At 40.4% G+C, this 27,691-nt stretch overlaps 2 protein-coding genes across 12 annotated transcripts in view; both read right to left on the reverse strand.

Annotated features, from left to right (window-relative positions):
• Positions 1-11,681: 11,681 nt before the first annotated feature.
• Positions 11,682-23,180, reverse strand: cntn1b (contactin 1b). The gene is made up of 24 exons (XM_019260494.2): positions 23,053-23,180; positions 19,534-19,689; positions 19,388-19,423; positions 19,125-19,251; positions 18,850-19,031; positions 17,869-17,964; positions 17,574-17,786; positions 17,385-17,481; positions 17,071-17,255; positions 16,745-16,869; positions 16,517-16,634; positions 16,280-16,430; positions 16,068-16,195; positions 15,796-15,968; positions 15,557-15,680; positions 15,246-15,413; positions 14,913-15,062; positions 14,643-14,713; positions 14,299-14,551; positions 14,076-14,197; positions 13,590-13,779; positions 13,381-13,502; positions 12,045-12,201; positions 11,682-11,959 (listed from the first exon to the last, which is right to left on the reverse strand). Exons 2-24 carry the CDS (start codon positions 19,586-19,588, stop codon positions 11,877-11,879), a joined length of 3,126 nt encoding a protein of 1,041 aa, XP_019116039.1. The 5' UTR covers positions 19,589-19,689; positions 23,053-23,180; the 3' UTR covers positions 11,682-11,876.
• Positions 23,181-23,394: 214 nt separating this feature from the next.
• nrcama (neuronal cell adhesion molecule a) overlaps positions 23,395-27,691 on the reverse strand; it is a 52,908-nt gene continuing 48,611 nt past the window's right edge. For all 11 annotated transcript variants that reach the window (XM_027272296.1, XM_019260501.2, XM_027272295.1 and 8 more), the window contains one exon: positions 23,395-27,689. In XM_027272296.1, coding sequence (XP_027128097.1) covers positions 27,455-27,689 — 235 coding nt within the window. In that variant the 3' untranslated portion in view covers positions 23,395-27,454. The remainder of the gene's footprint in view (positions 27,690-27,691) is intronic.

Genomic DNA, 27,691 nt, shown 5'->3' on the forward strand with positions numbered 1-27,691 from the left:
CTTTAACCTCATCCTGACGTTCCCGCACACACTGGGGTCAAGCCCTCTGTCCATGACTGTCACTTCTCTTCTCTTTGCATGGAAAGGAAACCATGTACTGTTCGCAGGAGGTTGACAAGCCCCACTTGTTAACATTAATTTCTTTAGCTTGACTTGTCACAGTGAAAGTTATTGTGAGCGATTGAGTGTTCCTCCAGTTGAGAGAGTGTTGATTTCACGATTTCTCTTTTCCTTCAGCGGTCGTCAGCCCATTACTTCAAACACACAGTGTGGTGCCCTTGTCTGCTGATCCACAGTGTGTACCTTGTACATTTTAAAGGACTGTGAGAAATGAAATGAAAAATCAGATCTGACAAAAGGTTGTCTGGAATCGATGAGTGAGGCTTTACTGTGCAGGGGGTTAATGGTTTGTTGAGAGAAAGGATTGTACATTTCTGCTTTTTGGGATTTACTTTTCTCACGTTGGACAGCATACAGTGAAGAATGACAGGAGAGCAGAGACAAAAACATATGAACTCAATCATGGACCAAACATAAAAGTTTGAAGCATGTCATACAGTATGTGGCTTTTTGAGATGATCCATGAGTGGTCTGGTATGTTTTGAACTTCACAAATCTCTTCAAACTTTGAAGAGATTTGTGCCAAAAGATATTTACCATTTTGGTAGAGCTACAGTCTCCTTATAAAAGTAACTAGTAGCACAACCAACCTACCTTGAGACAACTAAAGTAACTCATGTACAAAATGGATATTAAAGTAAGATAACTATTGTCATGGTTCAAAAAACACAGAAACCAAATGCACAACTCAGGATGCAAACTTTAGGTAAAGAGTCCTTACTAGAGAAATAGAATACCCCATGCAAACTGATGATTAACTACGTAGCATATTTACACATCTGGAAGCATATTTAGAAGCACATAAACCAGGAAAATGACCAAATCTGAGCAAGTAAACAAAGTCTGGCGGGCTAAATGCTCTGCTTCTGAATCGCTCCTGGTGGGGTTTGAAGTTACGGCCAAAACAGTGTCGCAGCCGCAACATGACGAAGACAGCAAACAATTATGCATCTTGCAAGTATGGAGCACCAATTTGGAGACAAGTTCACTCTCCTTTTACAGTAGATCTGTTTCTTCACCAACAACTCCTGCAGGAAAAATGAAATGGTTGTTGAGCTACTGAATAGTCGACTGTGTTCACCAGCCAGTTGTTCACTTTGTCTAAATGTTGTGTACACTGGGGTTTTTAAATGTTAGAGCTGCTGTATGTGCTGCATGATAGTGTAGCTGCCATCAGAGTTGGTTATACAGTATATAACAGTATAATAATTCTGAGTCACGGACGCGTAGAGGGACTTTCAATAGCAGAACCACCGTTATTGTGTTGCAAAGGGTTATTTTTTAGTCGCACTCTACACATCATATGAGTGACAGAGCACTTTGGCAGTTTAATTCGAGGTGATGTCAAGTGATGCTGTATACACAGTTGTTATGGAAATTTAGATTGAAGTTTTTTTTCTTACTCTCATTGTGGGTTTGTCACGATGAGAAACCTCTTTCACATCTTTCTTCAGTCCATTATAGCAGTTTTGAGAAATATTTTCTATGCGAGATGTTGAACGACTCAAACTCTTCATATATCTTTTTTTCAGGGTACATATGCAATAATGGTCTAAAAAACCCAGTGTGTCCTTGTAAAGCGTCCTTGAATAAGACATTAAATCCTTGCTTGCACGCTACTCCAGTCAGTATCAGGGGTGACGGCTAAATTCCAGATTTAAGAAGTAAAGAAACCTTTCTCTTTGACGACTTTAAGCCTCATACAATCTTTTATCCAAACAGTACTATCTAAAAGTAGAACTGTATATTACTCTTCAAAGCAATGGTTATTTAAAGACTTACTCCTTCAAACAGTGAATATTAGCAACTAATCGTTTCTCACAGAGGAGCTCTGGTGACATCAGCTGGGAGTGAGCTTAGAGACTTAGCTAATTTGTGTAATGTTCAGGAACAATGGAAAGAGGGGCTTCACTGTGTCATCAGTCAATGACTAATGCAAGACTGTGGACTCATTTCTATTGGGAATTGATAGGACATAGTCCTATTGTCTGAGAGGCGTTTTTTACAATGTAGTGGTGATGTCATAGTGGGTGTATGCACATCAAATCTGTCAAACCTTTTCCTCCCTGCATTAGTCTTCTCCATCCTCCACTATAGTAATGGAAGGCAGGAAAACTCAGATGTTTTCAAACTGGAGGCAAAGTTTCAGCAGCTAATCTTTTGGGGAAATCATAACATTGCAGCAAATACAGTGATGAAGTCATTTTAAAATTAAAAATTAGCCACTAGCTTTGAATATGTGAACTGTGAAGGATTTAGCAGCTATGAGCCAGATATTTACCCCAGAGTTAGTAGAGACCAAAGCAGAGCGAAAAGAAGAGTTATTGTAATACTGGACTCCAATTCAATGCCAATAATATTCTGTGTGTGTAACTGTTTGTGAACAAATTCGCCACAACAACGTCATATCATGATATTATGTCAGTACTGTGTTTACAGGTTGTTATACTGCCCCCGAGTGGCCACCAAGAAACTAATGCAGCTTTAAAAATTCAAAAAGCACAGTGGGCAACAAAACGAACCAGTCTCCTAGATATAATAGACTATAATCTGGAGTATCAAAAACATGATTCCTATTTTCTGTTACTACCATTTTCTTATTTTCCCTAAATCTGATGACTTTAAAAGTCATTGTCACATTTTATTGGTATAAAAGTAAAACGTTTTTTTAAATAATGTGTTAAAAATATTGTTTTATATAAAAATACATTTAATGAATCCACCTGAATCTTATCAGAGGGTTTCCTCGCAATGTTAGTTGTGAGGGAAAAATATTATTATTAATAATAATAATAATAATAAAATAATAATAATAATAATAATAATAAAATAATAATAAGATGTAACATTTTGTCACTGCAGACACTCCTGCTGGGTGCTCTTCTGTAGGTCTTGACATAAATTTCTTCAGCGTATGCAGCACATCCCTCACAGGGACAAGCATAACCAGAGCACAGCTGTTTGTCCAACCATTTCGTGATGGTGTCATTAAATAAATGACATTATTAGATGACAGGAGGTAAAGTGGCAGTCTTCTCTTGGAGGTTAGTGTAGTAACTTACTAAAAAGCAACCCAAACATCTGCTGTGCTGTTCATTTTAGCACCCAACTGTGGCACAGACTGCAGCATACTGTAACTCCCCTGAGGCGCCTACAACCCACAGATGGCAGCACAGGATATCAGTCTGTGTGTGTGTGTGTGGGTGTGTATGTGTGTGTGTGTGTGTGTGTTTATTCGCCTGTCTGTGTACATTCATATTTTCCTGCATCTGCATACGTGCAAACAAATTTGTGTCCTTATGTTTGCATACCTGTGTTTTGCATTTGTGTGTATATTTGACAAGTGGTCCCCGTGACACTGAAATGCTTCTGCTTTGATAGCTGCCTGATTCTCTGCGGGCGTTAACAGAGTTAAAATGACACCTCAGGAGTGCAGTCAGAGCTGAAGCTTGGAGATAAACACCACTGAACTGTGGAGGAAAACAGATGTTTTGTTTGGTGATTGTGAATATTATTATGGATCATGAAGCTATGAGCAGTCTGTGTTTACTACATTCTTTCGTGTCAAGAACATGCAGTACACCAAGAATGAAATAATGAAAATGTTATATTGCTAAGGTATTTGGGTGTCATGCTTCACACCAGCATTGTCTAAAATTCAGACGAACCCTTTCAGCTTTTTAGGAATAAAACAAATGTGGGTTAAATGACTCCACCAAGGGGAAAGGACATTAAAAAACTGCAAACTTTGTCTTTTAACAGCGACCCAGAGCCATAGCCATTAACATTTTTCACTTACTTAGCATAATTTGATGCCTCTCTTGCTTTAAGCAAGGACCAATCATTAAAAATGCATCTATCTCAATTAAGGTGATAACACATTAACTCTTTACAACAAAAGGCACTCGCACCCCTTGTACGGGGGTAGCTACTAGAAAAAAAATGTGTGTTTGTTAGGTACAAAAGGTGTGTTTAGCATGAGGCTTCAGTGAGGTTTTGTGTATGTGTGAACAACCTAAAGAGACACTTCACTGATTCTAATGTCAAAGCCAATTTGCTAGTCACACAGCCCGGGGAGATATTGTATAATGTCATTTTAATTTGTGCACTACTTAAGTTTATGTCCAAATGCCAGAAAAACAAATGGCATGCCATCAACCTCAACCTTTAGTGCTAATTAGAAAATGTAATCATGATGATATGCTAAACTGAGACGGTAAACATCGTAAACATTATACAATGTTTACGACAATTATTGTTGTGAGCGTGCTGATGTTAGCGTTTAGCTCACAACACGAGAAAGTAGACTGATTTTTATTTGTCTCGTGAGACTCCACATTTTCATGTGAAATAAAATTACTAGAATTTAATTGTAAACTGTGATTAAATTTGGAGATAAGTGACAATTGTCTCTTATCCTGCTGGATTTTAATAAAATTGTGTAATATTATTCTCTTCAAAAATTGCCTGATCTAACTCAGTCATCACTGTACATTATTTGTTGGATTTTGTACTCAAACATTACATTAACCACATCACACCATGCGGGACATTACAGGTGCCATAAGTATCGCATATACTCAAAGACAGGGAACCATTGGAAAACCTTACAATGTGACACATATGTTACTATTTAACCCACACAGTGAATTCATCATTTATAGGGGGATGATGTATTTAGTGCTGGGTTGTTTCTTCCGTGGAAATTAAATTTTTATGACTGACAGAAGATAAAACCTCTTGTTACGACGGACAATGTCTGCTGTGGGCGGATGCGTAACACAAGAAGACACGCAACAGACTGAATTTGTCACCTCACTTAACAACGCAACACCAGTAATGGCTCTTTATGGAACGGCTGTGTTGTCAATAGAGCCCGTCTCTGTGGTTGTTTCTGCCTGCGACACCTGATGTAATCTGCTTGCCTTCCTGACACCAGTTTGAGATGTGAAAATTATTTCATGTTACTTGCTGTCAGGGGGAAAAAAAGGGTAAATTCTCCCCAAAGATTTGCCTTTAAAACTGAGAGAAAAGACTACGCAACACACAGTCACAGTCAGATGTATAAACACAATATACAGACAGAGACCACAGAGTCCATCTTGCTGTGCATCTGTTCTCACTTCAGATTCAGTATTAAACTGTGAAAAAGATCACATTTTCATCATTGTCACCAGACAGACATCTTTCATCATAACGAGGGTAATTTAGAAGGATATTTTTGTTGTAGGTATAGCTCAGCTATAGAGCTGTTTTTAAACTTTAACTTGAGCCCATCTTTAATGCCTCCCTGTTGGAGAAGTCTTCTCTGTGAATAGGCAATGTGTGATAAATCCTGCCATTATTCTGAGTGTGTGAGGAGGGATGGAGGTGATTTTACCTCACGGGCACTGAGTGATGCCACATCAATTTGTGGTGTCTTTCAAAGTCTATCTTCTTTCCCACTCTCCTTCTATTTCTCACTCTCTATCTTCTACTCTCTTTTTTTTCTTGCTGGCTTGTTTCCTGCCTTTCTCTGCTTCCATCCCTCCAAGCTTTTCCTTCCTGACAGCACAGGTATCACATTCCTCTTTCATAAGGCTGACATCCATCTTTCACTGCATGGCCTCCTGTGTGACAGCTGAGAGTGCAACACGCTAATGGCTAAAGCCCCTCTCACCTCTCTACACTGGAAACAATGTGAGATATTCAGCAGTTTTAATACCCTCTGCAAAAACCACATTCATTTTAGCCATTTCACATTTAAGTTTCAATCTTAAATTCATATATTTATCTAGAAATATAAATACTTTTTAACCTTCATCTGTCAAGAATTTTCTCATTTCACTCTTGTCACTCTTTTTTAATTGCTCATATGATTTAAAAACTTAATATTTGTTTATGTGCATACTTTGCATTGAAAGTAAAGAACTTAAATAAATTATATAAGCATTATGTAAGGCAAATCTATTTGCTAAGAAAATATTATACTGAGAGTGAATACAAGCAGAGTGATTAATCATTGACCAGTGTCCTCTTCATAACTCTGCCTGATTGACTAGATAATTGTAGAAACTGATTCTCAGTAATTAGAGCCGCAGACAGCCTTGTACTGCTTCATCCTCTTCAATCATTAAAGACGGCTTAATCAGATCCGCGATAGCGAGTGATGATATGTCATCCAGACTAAGGGTCTACATTGTAGACAGTATGTCCATGCTGGTGACTCTGTGAGACTGAGCTCAATGCTAACACAATGACAATGCCAACATGCTGATGTTTAGTAGGTATAATGTTTACTTCACCACCTTAGTTTAGCATGCCAACATCTGTGAATTTGCATCAAACACAAAGTAAAGCTGAATTGCAGGTATTGTCTTATGTATCGGATTGATTAAAATAGATTCTAGATAAAAGTCGGAAAATCACCAAAGTCATTAACATGCATCATCGGAGTGCCTTTACAAAATGTTGTGTCAATCAATTCAGTATTTCACTGGATAACTGACACTAAATGAAAAGTCAAGCATCTAATCTAGATCCTTTATTATTCATTAGGATTCATCCTCTGTGGATAATGGTATATGTTCTAAGTTCAATGACAATTCAACAGTTTTCAACAGAAAACATTCACTAAAATCACGAGGTATCAAACTGCTTGTTGCACTAGAAGTCAGCAACGTCATTAGGAAATATCTTCTGGGTACCATGATTGTAAATTTTTATGCCAATCCAATTTTTTGAGAGTTTTTTCAGCCTGGTGGTCGACGACCAACTCAATAAGTGCGGCTAAAAAGTATTGGTGGTCATGTCCTAACTTTTACAGATAAAAAATAAAATAAAATTCCCTATTTGAGACCACTGTCCTTGTCTTTCCCTTGAACATCAATGAAATATTTGATCCGGATTGTGGAATAAATTTATCCCAGCAGTTGTACACAGCCTTGTCCTTTTTTGTTTTACCAATGCCAGCTGTTCATGGCGTGTTTTGTGTAAGCTGCCCATTTTCTAATTTCAACAACCACACTGAATGAACATGTCCTAAACAAAAGCTAAAAAAAGAGGTATTTACAGCAATAAAAAAAAAGGTTCCTGGCTCTGTGGATGTACTGCTGTTAATCTTTAATTGGACTCAAAGAGGATTGGAAACAGTTTTTCTGGCATCAGCGATACCAAGCATCAGGTCTGCCAGCAGAAGACAGAGAGGAAGAGAGAGGATTTGGTAAGACTGCCAAAGCAGACTAGGGGGTCTTGGTGCAGAGTGAGCATAAATCTGGCAGGAGGCTGATGATCCACACAAAACCTAGTCACACAATAGTAGAACCTGTCTGTTGTTATATCTGAATTTAGACAGCACTGTCAGGCACTGGGTATCTAGGGAATGTTCTCACAATGAAGTTTCCCAATTTAGCCAATGGACGGGAAAAGCCTTTTCTGAGAGAGTATACAATGCACGGTAAGCAATCAATCCCCCCTCAATGCCACACAATACAGCTGAAATTGTTTCCTTCAGCCTCAAGGTGCACATTCTTTTTGTTCACTAATAGTGAAAGGACACCTAAATCAACCATCAAACTGACAAAGTACCACCACCAGAAAGAGGGAGATGTGAAGAAGCCATTCTTCACAGGGTAAACAGGGTAATAAACTACCCATAGAAGAGGCAATTACTTCCTGATCTGACACCACCAACCCATTTCAGCCAATCGAACAGCAGGAGGGGCCTCCAACCGTGGTCTTACAGGCTGCTAACCAAGTTAGCCGCCCTGCTATGACAAGGCCAGCTCTGCTACACCAAATTGGTCTGGGTGATTTAGTGTGGCTCTTTCGGAACCCCAGGAGCTAGCCCGCTCTGTGGGACCAGCAGGAGTGGCTTCTCTAGTCTGAGCTAACTAGCTGGCGAGCTAGGGGGGTCCTGCCAAATATACGTGATTTATGGACCAGTGCGAAGGCTAATACAGGCTGCTTTGCATATGTCCTGGTTTGGCTCTTAAGACCTTTTAAGCATTCCCCATACAACTGCTGCTTATAGTATTCATAGCATTCGCCTTTGTTCTTCAACACTGCTGTTAAATTATAGAAATGTGTTCTCTATTTAAATTTACGGTGTTCTGTTATGAAAAAAAAACAGCCACTACTATGGATATAACGATTGGGATAATTCAGAGAATGGAAATGGGGCTAAAAGGGTTGAGAAGATTTGATAAAAATGCAATGAGTACATGAGAGAGGTAGGAAATCACACAGCATGAACCTGCTTTGAGCACTAAGGGATCCAGCTCTATTATTAAATCTATTTATGTGCTCCCATCATCACAGGTCCAACCTGACAGCCAGAGAGCATCTTCTGATCAAATGGCAAAGCAGCAAAGGGAATATCTAATATGCAAACAATCAGCTGAGGAGTTTATCTACTGTATCGAACACCTGGGATTAATATACCTGGTGTGTGTGAGGAATTATTGGCAAGAACAATTAATAAAAAAGTAGGATTTGGTTTGCAGGGACTTGTAGATATTCACGGAATGAACAGAAAATAATGTAAGAGAGGTGACAAAATAGTCTTTCCTTAATATTCTTTACTCCATTAAAAGTAAAAGGCCTGAATTCAAAACTTGACTTTAGTACCATTATCAGGAAACGGTAAAGTATAAAAAGTTAAAGGAGTAATAATGTAGAATGGCTTCTGAGTGTTATATTATTATGTATATTTAATTCGCAGATTTTTAATATTGCAGTTCATCGAGGTGGATTTTATTTTTTACTTTCCATCACTGGTTATGACCAACTCATTTATGTGTTCATTTTATTTTCAGGCCATCTTTAAAAAACTGTCGACTTATTCACCCGGCTGAACAATTGAACTGCGTACCCTTACACCCTTGCAGCTTACATACCCTGCAGGTATTAAGACTATCCACCAAAGATGCAACTTTTTACACATCTGTGCAGTTTTCTGTATACTGCTGTATGAGCAACATTCATAAAATCAGTTGCTCACATTCCCAGAAATTTCTTGAAAACACCATGCACTGCTTTTTATTTTGACAGCACAGAGTTTTGTTTGCATGTGCGTCCTCGATCAGGCGAGACCAAATCACCTTTCTTATTTACAGTAATGGTGGAAGGGAGTGCAGAACTAGTTAGCGAGTAGTTCTGCACATATCTTAACACAATATCAGACAGACCCACCATGAACAAATCCACACACTGATTAGCAGATGCAATGTTGCATGCACAAAATCCTGTGATTAACCTTAGCAAACCTCTTCCACAGTTAATCTGTGGTTTAGTGCTGTGCTCAGTGGCACCTCACACCATTGCTATAAAAGGGGGGATTCTTTTTTATTATATTGTGAAGATTCGATTTGGCAAATGCATGGGCAGACCTTCTCTTTCATCACAAATTTGACAAAGCCACAAGGGGAAAACAAATTATTCAGTTCAAAAACTTGTTTTCTGGAGTCTTTTTCCAACAGCACAGCTGCATTTATATGTTGGATGCCACTGAAAGCAACAAATAGGTGAGCGCTCTGTACAAAAAGAATGTGGGAGATGCACTGCTATCTAAGCCACAGAGACAGACTAAAGGGACACAGTATGCTGCTGTTCTTCATTGTGCACAGAGCAGACAGACCAGAGCATGGAAATAAAAACTGAGGGAACCATGTTTCACAACAACAGGTTCTTTAATATCCTCCTCACTCCCCTGATGTGGGAGACTCACCTTTGTGCATTTGCTGTGATTGTTTGTAAATGATGGCAGCATTGATTTGAGCCTCACCTGGGATTTTCTGTGTCTATAGGTAATTTGTTTGAGGGGAAGGAGGTAAAATGAGAGAAATGCTGGTAATGTAGATGGAAAAAGGAGAGATAAAAAACACAGACACAGGCACTGCTGTACAGTCTGCAAGCAAGCTACCTTTAAAGCACAAACAAAGAGACATAAAAAGATGTTTTTCCTCTTTTTTTGAAACACTATAAAAAAAACATGGATATGTTGCTCAGACTATAGATGGAATGAGCAATAGAAGAATAACCTTCAGAGAAACCAATATAACAAAGATAAACAGAAAAGAAAAATCTGTATATTTTTGCAGGAAGAGGATGTGTCATAATTCAGATGAGAGGGGAAAAAGCAAACAAACAAAAAAAAAAAATCATATATTGAGTCCAATAAGACTAAGCGATAGCCGAATTGATGGTAAAATGGCATGTGGATGTACTGCCATCTGCTGGTTGAAATGACAGACTACATTTAAGTTTGTACCTTAAGAGAGCTCAGTGACACAAGGTTTTTAATTCCTTTGTTACCGATTTAAAAGTGAAACACTAATAGAAGTCAACCCAAAAGCCCAGGCAAAATCCAAAATCTAAAAATAATTCATGAAATCTACATCAGTGGTTTTCAAATTAAGGTCCGAGGACCAACAAGGAACCTTGATTGGTTTGCAGTGGGTCTCCAATGTATATATATTTTCCTTAAGACAAAATCATCTCAAAGTCTGGGCCTGTGCTTCCTGCCATGGAAAGGTTGCTTTTGGTCTTGCTTCAGAAAAATAAGTAATATTAGTAGTATTAATATAAAGTAAGTATCTACAGATGGCTGAATATTTTCCAGCATTCATGAAATCTTAATGATTGTTACTAAGTTAAAACCTGACAGTCACATAGTTTTATTTGCACATTGTATTCTTTTGAGATCAGAGATGGAGTCGAACACTGTGTTGAAAGGAATAATTGGCTAAATCAAAAATAGGCTGAAATTCACTCAATGACACAATATAGATTATTGTACTCTGTTTAATGGTTTTGCATTGTGACAAAGGAAATATGCATACGTATATATGTGATATTCAGCAGTTAATGTCCAACCCAGCCTCATGTTTCATTCAAATATTACACTTTTCAAAAATCATCATTGGTCTCAAAGAAAGATGGCATCAAAATGACACAGCTTTCATTGGTGCAGCTAGAACTCATACTTGAACCGTCTACACAAGTGATGGTTGGTTGGATGAAGCGTAAATTAACATTAAGCAAGCGTCCTCTGTACCTGTCAGACAGCACCATTGAAAGTTTAGAAAAGAAATCTAGAAAGGTTTAACAAAAAATGTTTAAAGTATGTGATGTTATGTGTGAAGAATGGATAAGTGACATTATGTTCATAAATAAATATATAGTTCTTTACATAATATGGATTACTTCACCATCTGAGATATTTATAGCAATAAATAAATAACACTCCCCCATTTATGGTTAAACCCTACCTTGCTATGTTCATCCACACAGGAAACAGTGATTGGAACATAAAGAAAAGGTAAAAGACAGAAGATGAAATTGCAAACAACTTTAAAATTATCTGAATGTAGTCATTTCTATCTAAACAGTGGTGGAGAGCATAATTTAAATAATTTAGTGTCTTGTTATATGGTCCAAAAAATCTGAAATTGACAGAGTACATTTTGGATCTTCTCTTTACACAGATGTGGCCAATCCAGGAGTCCTATGCAGTTCAGCAGCACTGCCATGTTCATTTAGAAGATCGGTTCAAAAAAGGTGGCAGGGCCAAAAGACATTTGTTTTTTTTGGTGGAAAACAACTTCCTGTGTGGTGTTACCAGAACAGTAGCAGGGCAGATGCATGATGTAGAATCTTAATCAATGAATAACAGTGTGAGGAGTGTTTGGAGGAGAAGACTGGATGTTTTATTACAGTATGTCCACATATCTGCTTAGCAGAGTCTATTATATATACACAAGCAAGTTGTGGCAAGCTCACATTTCCAATCCCATAATGCACACCGCCAGAAGCACCAAAGACACCAGGCTTAGAGTGGGTGTGATCATAGACGCTTTACCTAAAGAAATAAAAAACATCATGAGACAAATGGATCAAGGGGACAAAAACATATTTATTAGGTCATTGCATTATTTTAGTCTTACCCTGAATCCTAATCTTCCTGACTGGGCCATCTCCTCCTTCATAACGGCCGCGTACCATCAACTCATAATCTCCAACCTGAGGCATGGGGAAGTCCATAAAGTGCCAGCCAGTGATGTAGACTTTCCCGTAGATGTAGCCTGTCTTTCTGAACATGACCTGGAAAAGATGTAGACCTGAGAATTAGTCTTAGGTCAAATAAAGGAAAACAAAAAAACATAACACTTGGAACAAAAATATAAAAACGCAAAACTTTTGTTTTTGCTCCCATTTTTCATTAGCTGAACTCAAAGATTTAAAACATTTTCTATATACACAATCCCTTCATCCTCATCGGGGTCTCGACTTGACTCCAGTTCATCGTCGTAACCGACTTGAGTGGGCAAATGCTCACATTCAATGGCGTCTGGCACGTTGGAGAGGTGTTCTCTTCACGGATAAATCCCAGTTTTCACTGTTCAGGGCAGATGGCAGGCAGTGTGTGTGGCGTTGTGTGGGTGAGTGGTTTTCTGATGTCAATGTTGTGGATCCAGTGGCCCATGGTGGCGGTGGGGTTGTGGTATAGGTAGGCGTATGTTATGGACGACGAACATAGTGCATTTTATTGATGGCATTGTGAATAAGATACCGTGATGAGATCCTGAGGCCCATTGTTGTGCCATTCATCCACGACCATCACCTCATGTTGCAGCATGATAATGCACGGCCCCATGTTGCAAGGATCTGTATGCAATTCCTGGAAGCTGCAAACATCCCAGTTCTTGCATGGCCAGCATACTCGCCGGACATGTCACCCACTGAGCATGTTGCTCTTGTTGTTGCTCTGGATCGGCATATACGACAGCGTGTTCCAGTTCCTGCCAATATCCAGCAACTTCGCACAGCCATTGAAGAGGAGTGGACCAACTTTCCACAGGCCACAGTCAACAACCTGATTAACTCTATGTGAAGGAGATATGTTGCACTGCGTGAGGCAAATAGTGGTCACACAAAATACTGACTGGTTTTCTGACACCGACTTGAGTGGGCAAATGCTCACATTCAATGGCACCCCCCCCCAATAAAAACAAAACTGAACATTTCAGAGTGGCCTTTTATTGTGGCCTGCCTAAGGCACACCTGTGCAATAATCATGCTGTCTAATCAGCATCTTGATATGCCACACCTGTGAGGTGGGAAAAGAGAAGCACTCACTATCACAGATTTAGACACATTTGTGAACAATATTCGAGAGAATTGCTCATCTCATGAAAAATGGGAACAAAAACAAAAGCGTTGCGTTTATATTTTTGTTTAGTGTAGCTAGAAGCAACGCTTTGTAAAGCTTTCTACACTCACCTTGTAGTACAGTGGGAAGGAGATATTACCAAACCAGTCATACTGGATATGATCCCACCACACATACAACCACTGTCCTGTCCAGGAGATATAGCGCCACATCCTGGGAGGGTCTGGTGGTGCTGTAAACAAAACAAGTTGTTGTCATTAATGTAAGATAACCCTTATTGTAGCTGTTTAATGACAATATTGTGGCCGACTGCTCTTACGTGCTCTCTTTGTGAACATCTCACAGTGTTCACCAGGGGGTCCAAGGCCGGCTCCATTGAAGGCACGGACCTCGATGAGGTAGTGAGAGTCTGGGAGCATGTTCTCCAACCTGGTCTGATTGACTGAGGCTGCAACAAATATACGGTGTGCCCCCGGCTCTGGATCATCGTACTTTCTCCAGTACTTGACCTGGTTAGCAAGACACATGATTTTTGAAAATCAGTTGTCGGTTTGTTCAAATAATTTAGTAATCACTGGATATAGAGCAATTTCAAAGCTATGGTGTTTTTGTTACACTCCTAGCTGCCTAAAATTGACACCAAGGCCAAAAATGATTAAGAATGTGGTAGCAAGAATTTTGATGTGACATACAAGAAAATGAAAAAAGGAAAACATATGACACTTCTTAAAAAGTCATTGGCTGTTTCACAGTTTCATCTTCAGTTAGTGTATGGAATTTCTACAGTAAAAGCTCTGTACTGTACCTGGTATCCCTCAATGTACTGCTGCAGGCCTGTACCAGTGTCGACCACTGGCAACCACCAGACCAGCGCTTCATGGGAGGATACTGGCCTGGCATAAACGTCTGTCGGAGACTCTGTCGGTACTGGAAAAGTCATAAAATGTGTAATCAGTAAAGAAAAAAGTCATACCTATCTTTCCAAGGAAACCAAAACCTTAAACTGAGCAAAGAAAAAAACCCCTCACCATCTCTTGGGTAGTAGATGACCTTGGTGAGGCTGTATGGTCCGTCTCCTTTCACATTAAATGACTTGATCTTCACCTGAAACTCCCTGACCTGGAAGTCTTCATCAGTGGGAATGAAGTATGAATCCCTGTGAACGTAACGCCTTGTCTCGGGGTCTGAAATGGTCTCGTACCACCAGTCGTAAGCATCGTGAGGCTTGAATGCTACGATGTAGCCAAACTTCTTGCCATAGAAATACCATGGCTGTACAGGCTAAGCGGTCAGGAAAAAGAAAAAGAAAAAAAACCCTCAGATTCTGTTAATGCAGGGATGTGTGTAAGTATTCTTAACTGGACTTACTTACTGCCCATGTGATGACGATCTCGCCATTTCTACCTCCATAACCTGCCACATCAGTGGGAGCAACCACTGGAGCTGAAAAGAAAAAAGGTCAAGACTGTCACAAGACTTTGTTCATCAGATAATTTAGTGATCACTGCAGAGATCACTTTTCTGGAAGAGAAAAGTTTCACAGCTATGGTCAACTTACTACCACAATACTGCTAGATACCCCACAACTGTCCTGATGTACAGAGTAAAAAGGTATGTCATATATTAGTAATCTCCCACTTACCAGCATCCCAGGTTTTGATCTTGAGGGAGGGTATGCTGGCTTCTCCAGAGCCATGCTCATTGATGGCAATGATCCTGAACTGATACTCCATCCAGGGGTACAGGTCTGTCACTTCTGCCTTTTCCAAAGTGCCGTCAAGAAAGGCTGGAGCTGAAGAAGACACAAATATGATGTCAAACTGTACTGTACTAAAAATTGTGTTACATTTACCGTCTCTTTAGTGTAATTAGACAATCCTTTCAACAATGCGCAAGTACATTTTATCATGAAGCTCCAGTGCCAATCTGAACTGTGGAGTGACTTGGCACTCTACTGGGAGCGAGCACTACTCACAGCTGCTTGCGTCCCTCCAGTCGTCCTCATTCAGAGCCCAGAAGTGTCTGGTCTGAATGGTGTAAGAGAGAATGGGGCTGTTATGATCCGCTCCTTTACTCCACAACAGCTTCACCCATGTGTCTCCGATCTCTTCCACCCGGATTATACCGGGAGGCCCAGGAACACCTGGATCAAGGAGGAAAGGTAGGGAGTTGTGTACATAATTAATTGATGCTCTTTGTCTGTAAGAAAACCAACAACAACTAATATGTGATCATAAATAACCTCGGCATCTATGATCATTTCAGGGAAAGCATGTTGGGACTGACCTACAACCTTGAGATCAGCATATGCTGTATCGCTGTCCACGACTGTCTGAGCCGTGCAGGTGTAGCGACCTTCATGCCAAATCTGGACGTTCATTATTCTCAGGTCACCGCTGCCATCACCATTCTGTGGATCAGGAAGCAGACAATGACATAAAAGAGGAAGGGAAAGAAAACACCTTCTGGTGTCAAGTTAGACACATTAAGGTGTTAAATAAGCTAAGGATGAACCATTGTCCTACCATAACGCGTTCGTAGTGTTCCCACTCAGATTCAAAGTCGATGATCCTGAAGTCTATGGCCCAGATGAAAGCGATGTCCAACATGGGATCGAATGAGGCACCACACTTCAAAATCACCTCATCACCAACCAATACCTCAGTGTCTTCAGGTGCTTCTGTGATGCTGGTAGGCTCTAGGGAAGAGAAACAAGTTAAAACTGTTATACAAGAATATGTCACTATAAATGTCCACTGTATTTTAAGATACACACAGATACATGCATATTACAGACCTGTGATGGTGAGGTAACCAGAACTATTGGCCTTTCCTCTGTCGTTCTCGGCAAAGCACGTGTAGACACCCTCATCATTGATGGTGGCATTGTGGATCTCCAAACTTCCATCAAACAAGATGGAAATGCTAAAAATGAACACGAATAGTTAAGCTCAGCTACTTGACAGTGGATGGTACGTTATTCTCAAGTATCTTACAGGTTGGACTGACCGTGAATTGTTAAAGAGGAGCTCTTTGCCCTTTGTCCAGGTGTACCGTGGTCTAGGAGCAGCTCTGGGTTTACACTCGATCACCACGCGGCCATCTTTGGCGCCAAGGAGCTGCTTCTTCACAGGGTTAAATTCGAATGTAGGCGCACAGGCTGAACAGAGATAATAAAGACGGAATTTATATTATACGCAAAGATGTTTTCGGTTAATTGGAAACTGTATAAAACAACGTACTCACCGATGACTCGCAGCTCGGCATTGGCATACTTGATGCCCCAGTAGTTCTCAGCAATACACTGATACATTCCTGAGTCGTCGAAAGTAAGACTGGAAAACTTTAACTCTCCTTTCCCATACTGAAAAACACACGCACAACCAAATGTAAGAAGAAAACCTAAAGCACAGAAGCCATCATGAAGCCTCCTCAATGTCTTTAATGGTAGATGTCTCATGTATAACTTTTCACCATATATCCATCTTTGTACCAGCGGATGAAAGGGAAGGGCTTCCCTGACGCCACACAGCGCATGGTGTGCTCTGAGCCAATGTCAATCTGAGTGTTGTTAATGGTTTCTGCCCACTCTGGAGCAGCTGCAAGAACAAGATGGGCATAAATGTGATTATATATTTAATACACGCACTACAGTAGTGTCACTTTTTGCATTAGTCCCAAAAGACCAAAAAAACACCACTGGCAGATTCGATCATGAAAAATAATCTACACTAGGTCTACACTCTTGTAATGTCTACGATCTAAATGTAGCTAAAGTACACATTGATCAGATCACTTACACTCCACATACAGCCAGGCCTTGTGCCAGTCCTTTCCTTTAGTGTTGATGGCTTCACACTCATATCCACCCACATCTTCATACTGTACATTGTACAGATGAAGCACAGCTCCTGATTCACTGATCTCATGATTTGGAGGGAGGTCTGTGTGGTCCACCTTCCTCCAAACAATATGAGGGATGGGGCTGAAAGGACAGATTAAACTGACTGAATTCAGACTCAAAGAAAGTGTCAAATACCCCAGTGTCTATGCGAAAGCATTCATCTTATGAGCCCTTGTACAACAGTGCATTGATACAAAAATGAAAACTTACTTTCCCAGAGCAAAGCACTCCAATGTAATATTAGAGGCCAGCATGGCAGTAGTATCTGGGAACTTCACCCTGATGTCTGCTGGGTACTTTCTCTCACCTGAGGCCAAAAAAAAAAAATGTTATAGATCAGAAACTTTCAACATGTTAAGAGGTTTTTCTTGTTACGCTGCAGCACAGCTCTTTACTAACCCTCATCGGGGGGTAAGGGGATGAGGGGGATGAACTTGGAGAAAACACTTTTCCCAGTGATGGGGCTAGAAACAAAACAGGAATAGTTTCCTGCATCCTGAGCTTCCACCTTGGCGATGTACAAGTTCCCAGTCTTCTGGGAGACAAACCGACGGTAATCCGTGTGCAGGAAAACTGGGAACTCATTGTAGATCCAGCGATAGGTTACTTCCTCTGTAAAAGTAAAGACAGGTTGTTATTGTCATCTTCACAAGACTAACTTTTCTTTCTATGAGACATGAAGAACTGTACGTACGTGGCCAGGCCTTTGGAGGGACACACAGCAGAACAGCTCCTTGTCCTTCTTTGACATACACTGGGTCCCTTTCTTCTTGGGGAAACTCCTCCACAACTACATCAAACATAAGGAGAAACAGAAACAGGAAAAGAAAAAGAGTGTAGTGAAGTGAAGTACAGTATAATCACACTGAAGTGAATTCTAGGATCTGGTCAATTTGAAATAAGATGAAAACTGTAATAAAAGAAATAAAATAAAATAGATGATAAATAAGTGGTTTCAATAGCAGTTCTTGAAGAACTGAAAGGTAAGGTATATACAGTAATGCATATGTAGTACAATACCTCCATATGAACATCCAACTAATGTATGCACACAACTTTGATTTAAAGGGATAGACAATTGTGGACTTTTTTATTGCTATTTTTGGGGGTAATAAATGGGAGGAACAATCAAGCTAAGAAATATTCCAAATTGGGAAGGAAATCAAATCAGTATCTAGTATGTGGACGAACTCAAGAGACATTAATACCAAAAACGTAGTGATGCCAATACAAAACATTAAATACAAAGTAGTGAGACCGTGGTGGAGTCACTGACAGTATAAAGAATGGACGGCATATCTGTGACGTCACCCACAGGCTTCTGAAGAGCTCAGATTGTGGTGGCTGTGGCCACCGCTATGTTGGCAGTCCTGCCTGTTCCGCCTACTGGCTAAATTAAAAAATTGGCAAAGATATGGATCATCTGTGGGGTGGACCTGAGTGGGCTGAATGACGCCTGGGTGCTCAAACAAGCCATCTGTAACATCGCCCACCTGTCAATCAAATTGGCTATGCTGTTAATCATGAATAGGTGAGTAAAAATAGCAAGTCTCAAGTGGCTGTTCGAGGAACTGCAGTTTTTGGCACTTCTGCAGAGGCTTCACTTCACAGCCCACGTGAGTAATACTGCCCTGCTGGCTAGCATCAGCTGCACCACCAGGATTCACATGCTCACATCCAAACTTGACCCTGGCCTCCTTGCTGATGACGGTGCCGTAGATGTTCCTGGCCACGCAGATGTATGTCCCAGCGTGTTTCTTCTGTCTGGGGTTGGTGATTACTAGGTTTCCCCCCACAAGGCTGTAGTGCTCATCTGGCTGCTCCATCAGCTTGATTTCCCAGTTATCACGGCGCCACCTAGCAGTGATGCAATTCAATTTTTATATAAGATAAGATATAACATACAGTATTTTACGGCTTTTAATGAAAATCTTCTTTAGTGAGTGTAACCTGTATGTAGCTGGTGGGTTCGCTCGTGCCCTGCAGTTCATGGAGATTCTCCCATCCGGTGAATCCTCAGTGTAGACCACATCCACAGGCTCCTCCTCAAAGATGGGGCCATATCCAGTGGCATCCTCTGACAAATTTTTACAAAACAATTAGCTGATGTACTAATTTAAAATTCAGCCTGAAACAACTTGACAAATGTGCAGCATGCCCTGTTTTTTTAACCCTGAAACCTTCAAAGAACAATTTCGAGAAACTGAACTCACCTCCATAAATTCTGGGCTCACCAAATAGGATCGCCGCTGCAAAGCAAAAAACATGGTCATGGTCAGCTAATGGCGTGCAGGCAGTACTGACATTCTTGTTCTGACTGATAGTGGGGTTTATTTTCTGGCATCGCCATGCCTCTTACCTGTGAGAGAGACAGAAGAGGAGAGGGCCAGAAGCAGTAAGGCAGCCGAAGCCATGACAGTCAGCAAACCGACTCACTAAAGCCACGTAAGTTAGGTGGATGTGCAGAGCGACACAAATAAGAAGTTGGTGGACAGGACATGAACTGGAGAGAGGGCTGAATAAGAGAAGGGAAAAAGAAATGATTTAAAGCTGCCAAAATCAGAATAGCATTGTATTTTGTCTGACATCATCACTGTGGGAATATGTCCTATTAAAACACCCTTAAAATATAATACCAGATAATAATAGACTGATGACTCTGCACGACTTTCCACAACAGAAATAGTATGACAGCAGAACTAACTGAAATCCTTCCTCTGTATAAATGATTGAGGGCGTGCGTGACTCAGCAGAACACTGCAAACAGTCATGCAATGTGCATCCACATCCACAAGGACATGCACCTGCAGAAACACACACACACACACAGGCCTGCACTCAGAGCTGTCTCTCAGCAAAACACAAGTCAGCACGTCAGTACCTTGGCAGCCCCTGTTGTGTCATCACACATGCTTACACATCACTTCTGCAGGAAAACGCTGCAGTGTTTTAAACTCTCACTTTAAAACATGAAACTGAAACAGTTGCAGAGACGTGTGCATGTTATGCTGCAGAATACAACAATGGTAGATAACACATGTTCTGTCCTCTAGGGTGTGCATCCAGTAGAAAAACACTAGGCTGCTTTATTATCTCAATGATCTCTTATGCTGAAATATTTATTAAGGCCTGGCCAAGGAGAATAGAGAATATATAAATACAATTGTCATGATACAGTCGCCGCCTTAATTCTAATGAAGCTGTCCCAAATTAAAAAATGTCCTTAAATATGTTTCCCCTTAGTGGTCTGACACTGTTATGTGACTATGTAGAGGCCTATACGTTATTTACCTATAATCTGTTGGAGTCTAGGGAGTGAGACGTCCACACCCTCTGACCTTGGTTACCATAGTAACGATTAGAATGGCACCTGCTTTTCTGAACACAAACATTAAGGTGGTCTACATCTCAAGGAGAAGAAGTCAGTGTGCCCCTAAGAGTCTCCACAGCGACCTCAAGACATATAATTGACCCTGTTTAAACCCCTTATGTGGCATGCTGGAAGAAAATTACCTAACTGTGTCGAGCTCCACATAGTCAGGTATACACATTTTAAATTTAGGAAAAAGGGAGCACTAGTATCTGTTTGGTACTCTGTATCTGCAGATACCCAGACATGGAATCTGCACTGGGACAGTAAAAGTTGTATGAGTGACCCCCTTCATGTAAATAGTATCACTTCAGTGCCAAGTGTGAAGTCCAGAAGAACAAAAACCAAAATCTTTAGGTGTATTTTTACACTAACAATTACTAAACAGAAGCTGCTTAAGGTCATTCGTGTTTAACTGTAGATGAATACATCCAAATCATTTTAGATGCGGATATTCTAATGAGGGAAACACATGACATCAACACAGCATTAATATGTGTTTACTATAGAGTTTAGCTGAGTTTTTGAAGGGGTTGTTTTTTTTTTGATGAGGATATACCAGCTCTACATGCCTCTGCGTTGACTCCAAAATGCATCAGTTCCACTGTACTAAACCTTGGCACTAAACAGTCAGCTTTAAGCTCAGGCCGTGTCTGATGATAATCTTCCTATAATGTCACAGGCCAAGGGGGGTGTGGTCAAGGACGGTAAATCGAAAGGAAATCAGGAAAACAGCTTAGAAATGTTTACATGTAAGTGTCCAAAAAACTCATCTTGTAATAATAATAATAATAATAATATTATATAGATATATATATTATTATATATATTATATATATAAATATTATATATATATATCTATATATATATATAAAGAACATGATTATGAAAGCTATATTTAAAAAGTAGATGTATGTAAATATCACGTGTTTTAAGTTGAAATGGTCATCTACAGTAGCCATCTGACAATAAACAGTCTATACAACAGTTAGCTTGCAGCTGGACACTCTCACAGTAACAGTCTATACAACAGTTAGCTTGCAGCTGGACACTCTCACAGTCCTTATGCTGAGTCATTCTGGATGTGAACAGGCTGAATAAGAAGGCACAATCTCAGAAGAAGAAACTGCCAGACAGCCACCTCCCATGTGCCTCATCCACATTTGTATCGAACACACAGACAGACAGAGAGAGAGCAGAGGCATACACCCCGTATACATCACATCCACATGAAGCCTGATACTGCAGCACTGACTCCTTATGTGCATTCTTGATGACTCAACATGAATATAAGAGCATACTAGAGGTTACCCTGCCTTTGCACAGCTAAATGTATTTAAAAAAGAACAGCAAAAAGTGGCATAACATTCAGAAATCAATACATTTTAACACAGAAAAATCCGGTGCTGCATAAGAAAGCTTTGGCTTGTATAAATTATTGTTGCAACAATCTGTTCCACCGCTAATTCTAATCAATTCATCAGTGTGTTTTCTCTCACAATAATCCCATGACAGATCCTCTTTGGACAGAGCAGTGAAATTTAGGTCAGCACATGTATTAAAGCTCAGTGTCTTACCAACCATGTCGCCTGTGGTCACATCCAAAACCATTTTTAATCTGGAGTTTAACTGGGTTAGTGGTGAATTTGATGTGCTCGAGCGAGTGATTGTTGTTGTTCTGGCTTTTCTAGTCTGCGCCACAAGAGCATCAATATATCAAAAATAAAGATCAGGCCTTGTGTTGAGGATGCAAGAGGAGAAATAATCACTTTCTCCTCAACATCTTGCAGCCATGACAGTTTGATCGTCTAAAAAGGAGGGTGGGTGTGAATTGTTCTCGGACTCTGGTACATTTTGTATCTTTCTTCTACTGTCCAGGAGACAGGGGGAGAAGAGTAACTGATATTCAGAAGATATATGCAAATTTATAGCATGGCACAGGATTTGCAATGCCTGACTTAAACTAAAAAGACAAAAATATTTCAGACTATTTCAGAGTTTCTGCTACAGATTTATGACAATCTTTGAAAAGGTGTCTGAGTTAGAAGGGAGTTGCCCTCTTTGCCATGAAGGACACAATCAGTCCTTCACCAAATAGACATGCATGGTGCATCCAGAAGCTTCCTGCGCCCTTGACGCATAGAGTATCTGACTCTTGTCACCTTCTCACAGAAAGACTTTCTTATCTCAGCATGTGTTGTCAATGACTTAAAAGTCAGAGTGTGCAACTAAAACCTTCTTTAATCTAACAGAGTTCACTTTGTCGCAGTCATTATGATAAATAAAAAAAATACATCAGCCTATAAAAGCAACTGCGCAGCTACATCACTTCACCCCAATGACGACTGAGCGGCACCGGTGATTCTCCTGCTCTGCATTGCGGTACTCTTGTGCCGGTCCATTTCTGCACTACACAGCGCCGAACACACTCCGGTTTATTTTCACTAAGTCCAAAACAGAAGAGCCAGTTAGGTGCATGCACACACTCTCATGTGGTGTCGTTCTTACCTTTAAGGCAGAAATGGGCAAAAATTCAGTACACTGTCCGCATGGCACACCTGGACCCGAACCGCATCATCCCACCATAGCGTCCCGTTCAGAGGAACTTTTCTATTGGAGGAAAGCAGCAGAGTGACACCTCCGGGTGGCAGCATGGATGATTGGTCAGCGAGGGGAGGAGGATGCGAGCGTCATGATGCTGCTGCGCATCCCAGACATGGGAAATAAAGCCTGTACAGAAAACCATTGTTTTCATCTTTTTTATTTTTTATTTAGATGAATGAAACAAGAAATCCCAGAAATATTATTGGGTTACTTAAATACCTGTTGTTAAAAAAAAAAAAAGTACAACAAGGCAGTCACTGCACCACAGTCACTCCTTATTAGGAATATTAAGGTGTATTCATTTTGGACACAGGACTAGAAAAGGTGTTTGTATTTTAGTCCACCATGTGCTCTGCATCATAAATGACCATCAGTTCAATCAATTATTAATGACAGAGTCCAGTGGTGTGAGTATATGAAATATGATTGGATCCTCTACAGTGTGACTCTTTGGAAAAAGATGGTTGAAGTAGGCTACACCTTTGCACTGGGCTAATACACACTTTATCATCACTTTCATATATGTATTATTTGTTTGTATCCTTTATATTTCTTTTTTCCCCATTTCATATTTGTTCTCTCATAATAATAATTATTATTATCACACTAAATTCTGAATCTTACTATTTCAATCTGCATCTTAGCTGTTTGTTGTAATTTTTATTCCTCTTGGAAAGAGACCATTATGGAAAACTACAGTAAAGCTCATCAGAGAATAAAAGACACACCACGCATGCGTGCACAGATGTGTGTTAATCTTTCATGGATTATCTTTTGGAGGTTTATCTCAGTGGGTTGTTTGACAGATAAAAAAAAATAAAACATCAATCAAATGTTCGTACACTAGGTGGCGCTACAGACACATAACACACTTGCTATGCTGCACTTCATGTTTGACCACAAAGGGAAAAAAAAAAAAAAGAACTGATTTGAAATCCTGAAACCAACATTTATTTCATTTTTTTTAAACTTCATTTAAAATACAAAATATTTTGCAATATTATATTGTAGAGTAAACCATTTTGACAGCCTTTCATGCTTCTCATGTAGCTTCAACATTAACCAGAATGTCATATTATAATCATATCATATACTGTATATCCTACTGTATGATCACCAGTCACTAGAACATTGTTTCCAGGGTATTCACGCTCCAATTTTATCTGTTCCATGCTGGCCATCCTTCTGTATGCTCCAAATTAGTTTTGTTTTGTTGTTTTTTTCAAAATGCACACCCTTTAAAGGATGTATCAGTTTCATCTGATGTCTAGTTTAGGACATTTTTTTCCACCGTGCTGCGTTCAGACACCAGGTGTTGTCGTAAACTTAGACACCCAGATTGGTTTGAAATGATGCGTCCTGTTTAAGTGTTTAAGTAAAAAATACAGAGAAAAAAAAAGGTGCATGAACTGTCCGAGACAGAAACAATACAGGTGTCACAAGAGCTCAGTCACAAGTTAAATAATGTCGTTTGATACCTGAAGCAAATCCACCTGTCAAGTTCCAAAAAAAAAGAAGAAAGAAATAAAAGAAATTTCACAGCAAATGAAAGAGTGAAAACTGTAAATCGTCTCATCTCACACGGCATTTTACCCTCCTACTCATAATGTAGTAGGGCCTATTGAGGTCAAGCTCTCACCCTTGACCTCATCTTTCTACGCTCAATTCAAGCCTTTATTTACAAAATACAACAAAAATATCTACATGTGGACAGCTGACACATTGCAAACCTAAAAACTTGATGCAAGTTATGATAAACCTACGATGTGGAAATGTTCTCTGAAAGAAAAAGAAAAAAAAGTCCTGTATCATCTCCTGTTGAGGAGGAGTAGACTGCTGGACACACATCAGAATTATAGACGGTTATCCATGGAAATCGAAAGCGATAGTATACATCACGCACGCCGTAACACAGTAGCATGCATGTGCTGCACACATACACACACATACGTACACTCATGCACCCAAAAACATTCACGCACAAGCTTCATTCATTTACAGGAATATAAAACTCACTGAGTGCTGCGCTCAGAACGTGACAACATACACAGATACAAGGTTAAATGCATAAACCAAAGTCACCAGTGTGTTTTACCATTTTGCAGTGAAACAAGCAATATTTTCATTCACATAAACAGTTACACTTGTTTCCACATTCAGTATTCATTACGCAATTTTTCCGACCCCTTCATTTCTAAGTGCTACCAGTAACGGTAAGTCCCATACTGATAATAGTCTGTGCCAGATGGTGAGTCTGGTTCCTGTTGGCAGTTACCTGGTGAGTAGGTTGGCAGTAGTTTAGTGCTGCTGAGCAGCGGCTCCTCCTCACGATGAATGCATTGGGAGGAGAATGTTTGAAATGAATACATGAAACAACGTGTCTGAGCTCTGACCTCAGGTTTCCTACACGTCTCAGTATGCCACACGTTTCCTCGGCCTTTAAATCTTAGATGGATCGTGTGATTCGGCGGTCTGTTTGTGTAGAATACAGGGCTGATGATAACTGGGTGTATGATTGTCAACAAGGCCACAGCTGAAAATCATTCCTCACAACTAATGCCAGTGTATCACTGTGAAATCCATTTTTAAAATAGTATATAGTTTATACAGGCTGAAGCCCGGTGGATTTAGAGACCCGAGGATGTTTGTTTCACAATACTCAATGACCACATAGCTCACAATAAAGGATCTTAGTTTCAATGAACATATTCTTCATCAGCAAAATCCTGTAGAGCTTATTTTCCAGTGATTAATGTAGTTTTGAATACTCGCATAGCCTTTTAAGTTATTGAGAGTACGGTGGTTTTCTGTGTGTACTGTATTCATTAACTATATGAACTGCACTGAGCCTAGGTTTGTCCTATATATATATGAAGAGGGATGCAATTCTATGGATCTAAGTCACTGTTCTCTACAAAGGCACTAGAAACCGTGCTGAGAGGTTCTTGATCCTCGACATCTACAGTAAATATCCAGAAACTACAGTGTGTACTCAGCAAACCTCTACATGTAATGCATTTTCTGACAGCGTACATAGCAGATAAGTTGAAGTGCTATCAGACACAATGTCGGGAGTAGCGGTTAGTTCTGACAATAACGTGATTACCTAAAACGAATGCCTGCACAGTGGGCACGATTTTGGGGTGGAAGCACTTGACAACAACACTGGATCAATCACACCTCTACTTGTGTTCAGTTAGTGCTCAGCAACAAGAAGCAAAGGTTCGGCGTAAAAGGAACAGATTAGATAACAACAAACAAACAAAAAGAAGCAAAGAATAAGCTTGAGAAGACACAAGGCTTAAAACGGGCCGATTATTAAATAAAGTGTGGGAGGACTGGTGTGATTAAGGAGTGACCGAACGCTAAGTGTTTCTAGCCAGGTTTTCCAATGACTACAAATGGACAATCCCTGACCTTGAAATATAGCTTTCTTTTTATTCTATTACATATGTACAAACAGTTCATTTGTCTCAAAAAGACATATGCTAGCTTCTACTTTGAGTCACACATTACACAGCCGTGTCCAGAAAGACTCCGCTGCTGTTTTTTCTCTATATATCACACGCCATTGAACACTTTGACTGAAAAAAAAGAAGAGAAAAACAATAAAAAGGCATAACCCACTCACAAGTAGGCGTGCACCATATACAGTCTCAGCTCACCTCTGCAACAACTGACATGAGGATGTTAAAAATGCTTAATAGATTCATGATTTACTCCATGCAGGTGTTTATGGGTGTGATTCGATGCATATTTGCCTGCCTGCGGGTCATGTACTTTGATAAAATATATATTTGGATACATCATGTTTAGTGTGTTCGCAAAGAAGATGGCACTAACACACACACTTGGCCACACTTCTGCTCAGTCTGAGTGGGAAAACTCGTTCTGGTACATTCCTTCTGCTTTTCTATATTGCTTCCTCTCTCCTCCTATATTGAGTCCTCACATCCCGGCGTTTCACACCTTCTTTCAATGATGGGTGGGTGGGTGGGTCAGGAGGTGGGGGGTGTGGGGGAGGGTTGTCTGTCTTTGCCATGTTGAGTGTGTTGTTGGTCAGAGGAGGTCACAGTGTGACAGGGGATGGCGGGTGTGGAGATGAGGGCGTTATCAGCAGTCTTGGTGACAGGTAGTCATAGCGATGGCCACCGAAGTGACAGCCACCATGGTAAGAAGTAGGTGTCCGCAACGACTGTCACCTTAGCAGCTGTCACCACAGAGGCAGCCCCCCCATGGTCACATTTGCCAGGGTGACAAGGCGTGGCCGTAGCAACTGTCGCAGCCAGGCCCGTGGCTACAGCGTTTAGACAAACGAGTTCATGGCGTTGACTGGCGATGGGGCCTCCGAACTCTCGTTGCCTTCGTGCGTGTCTTTCTCTTTCTTGCCGCTGTACTGGCCGATGAAGGAGCCGTCCTCATTGAACTGTCCGTCCCCGCCCTCCCCGTAGTCCACCAGGCTGTCGTCACTTTCGTCGCGCCGCACCGTGCCGTTGGACGGCGTCCGGCTGCCTTTCAGTGGCTTGTGGTCTTCTGTGTCACT

Source organism: Larimichthys crocea, chromosome XX (assembly GCF_000972845.2).
Source record: "Larimichthys crocea isolate SSNF chromosome XX, L_crocea_2.0, whole genome shotgun sequence".
NCBI lineage: Eukaryota > Metazoa > Chordata > Actinopteri > Sciaenidae > Larimichthys > Larimichthys crocea.

Excerpts from the sequence above, each read along its gene's own strand:
- cntn1b (XM_019260494.2), bottom strand. The coding sequence starts at position 19,588 with ATGGCTTCGGCTGCCTTACTGCTTCTGGCCCTCTCCTCTTCTGTCTCT. Across the intron at positions 15,063-15,245 it reads CTGGAGGGACGCAAGCAGCT|CTCCAGCCTTTCTTGACGGC; the intron begins GTGAGTAGTGCT and ends TGTCTTCTTCAG. Across the intron at positions 11,960-12,044 it reads CAGGAAGATTAGGATTCAGG|GTAAAGCGTCTATGATCACA; the intron begins GTAAGACTAAAA and ends TTATTTCTTTAG.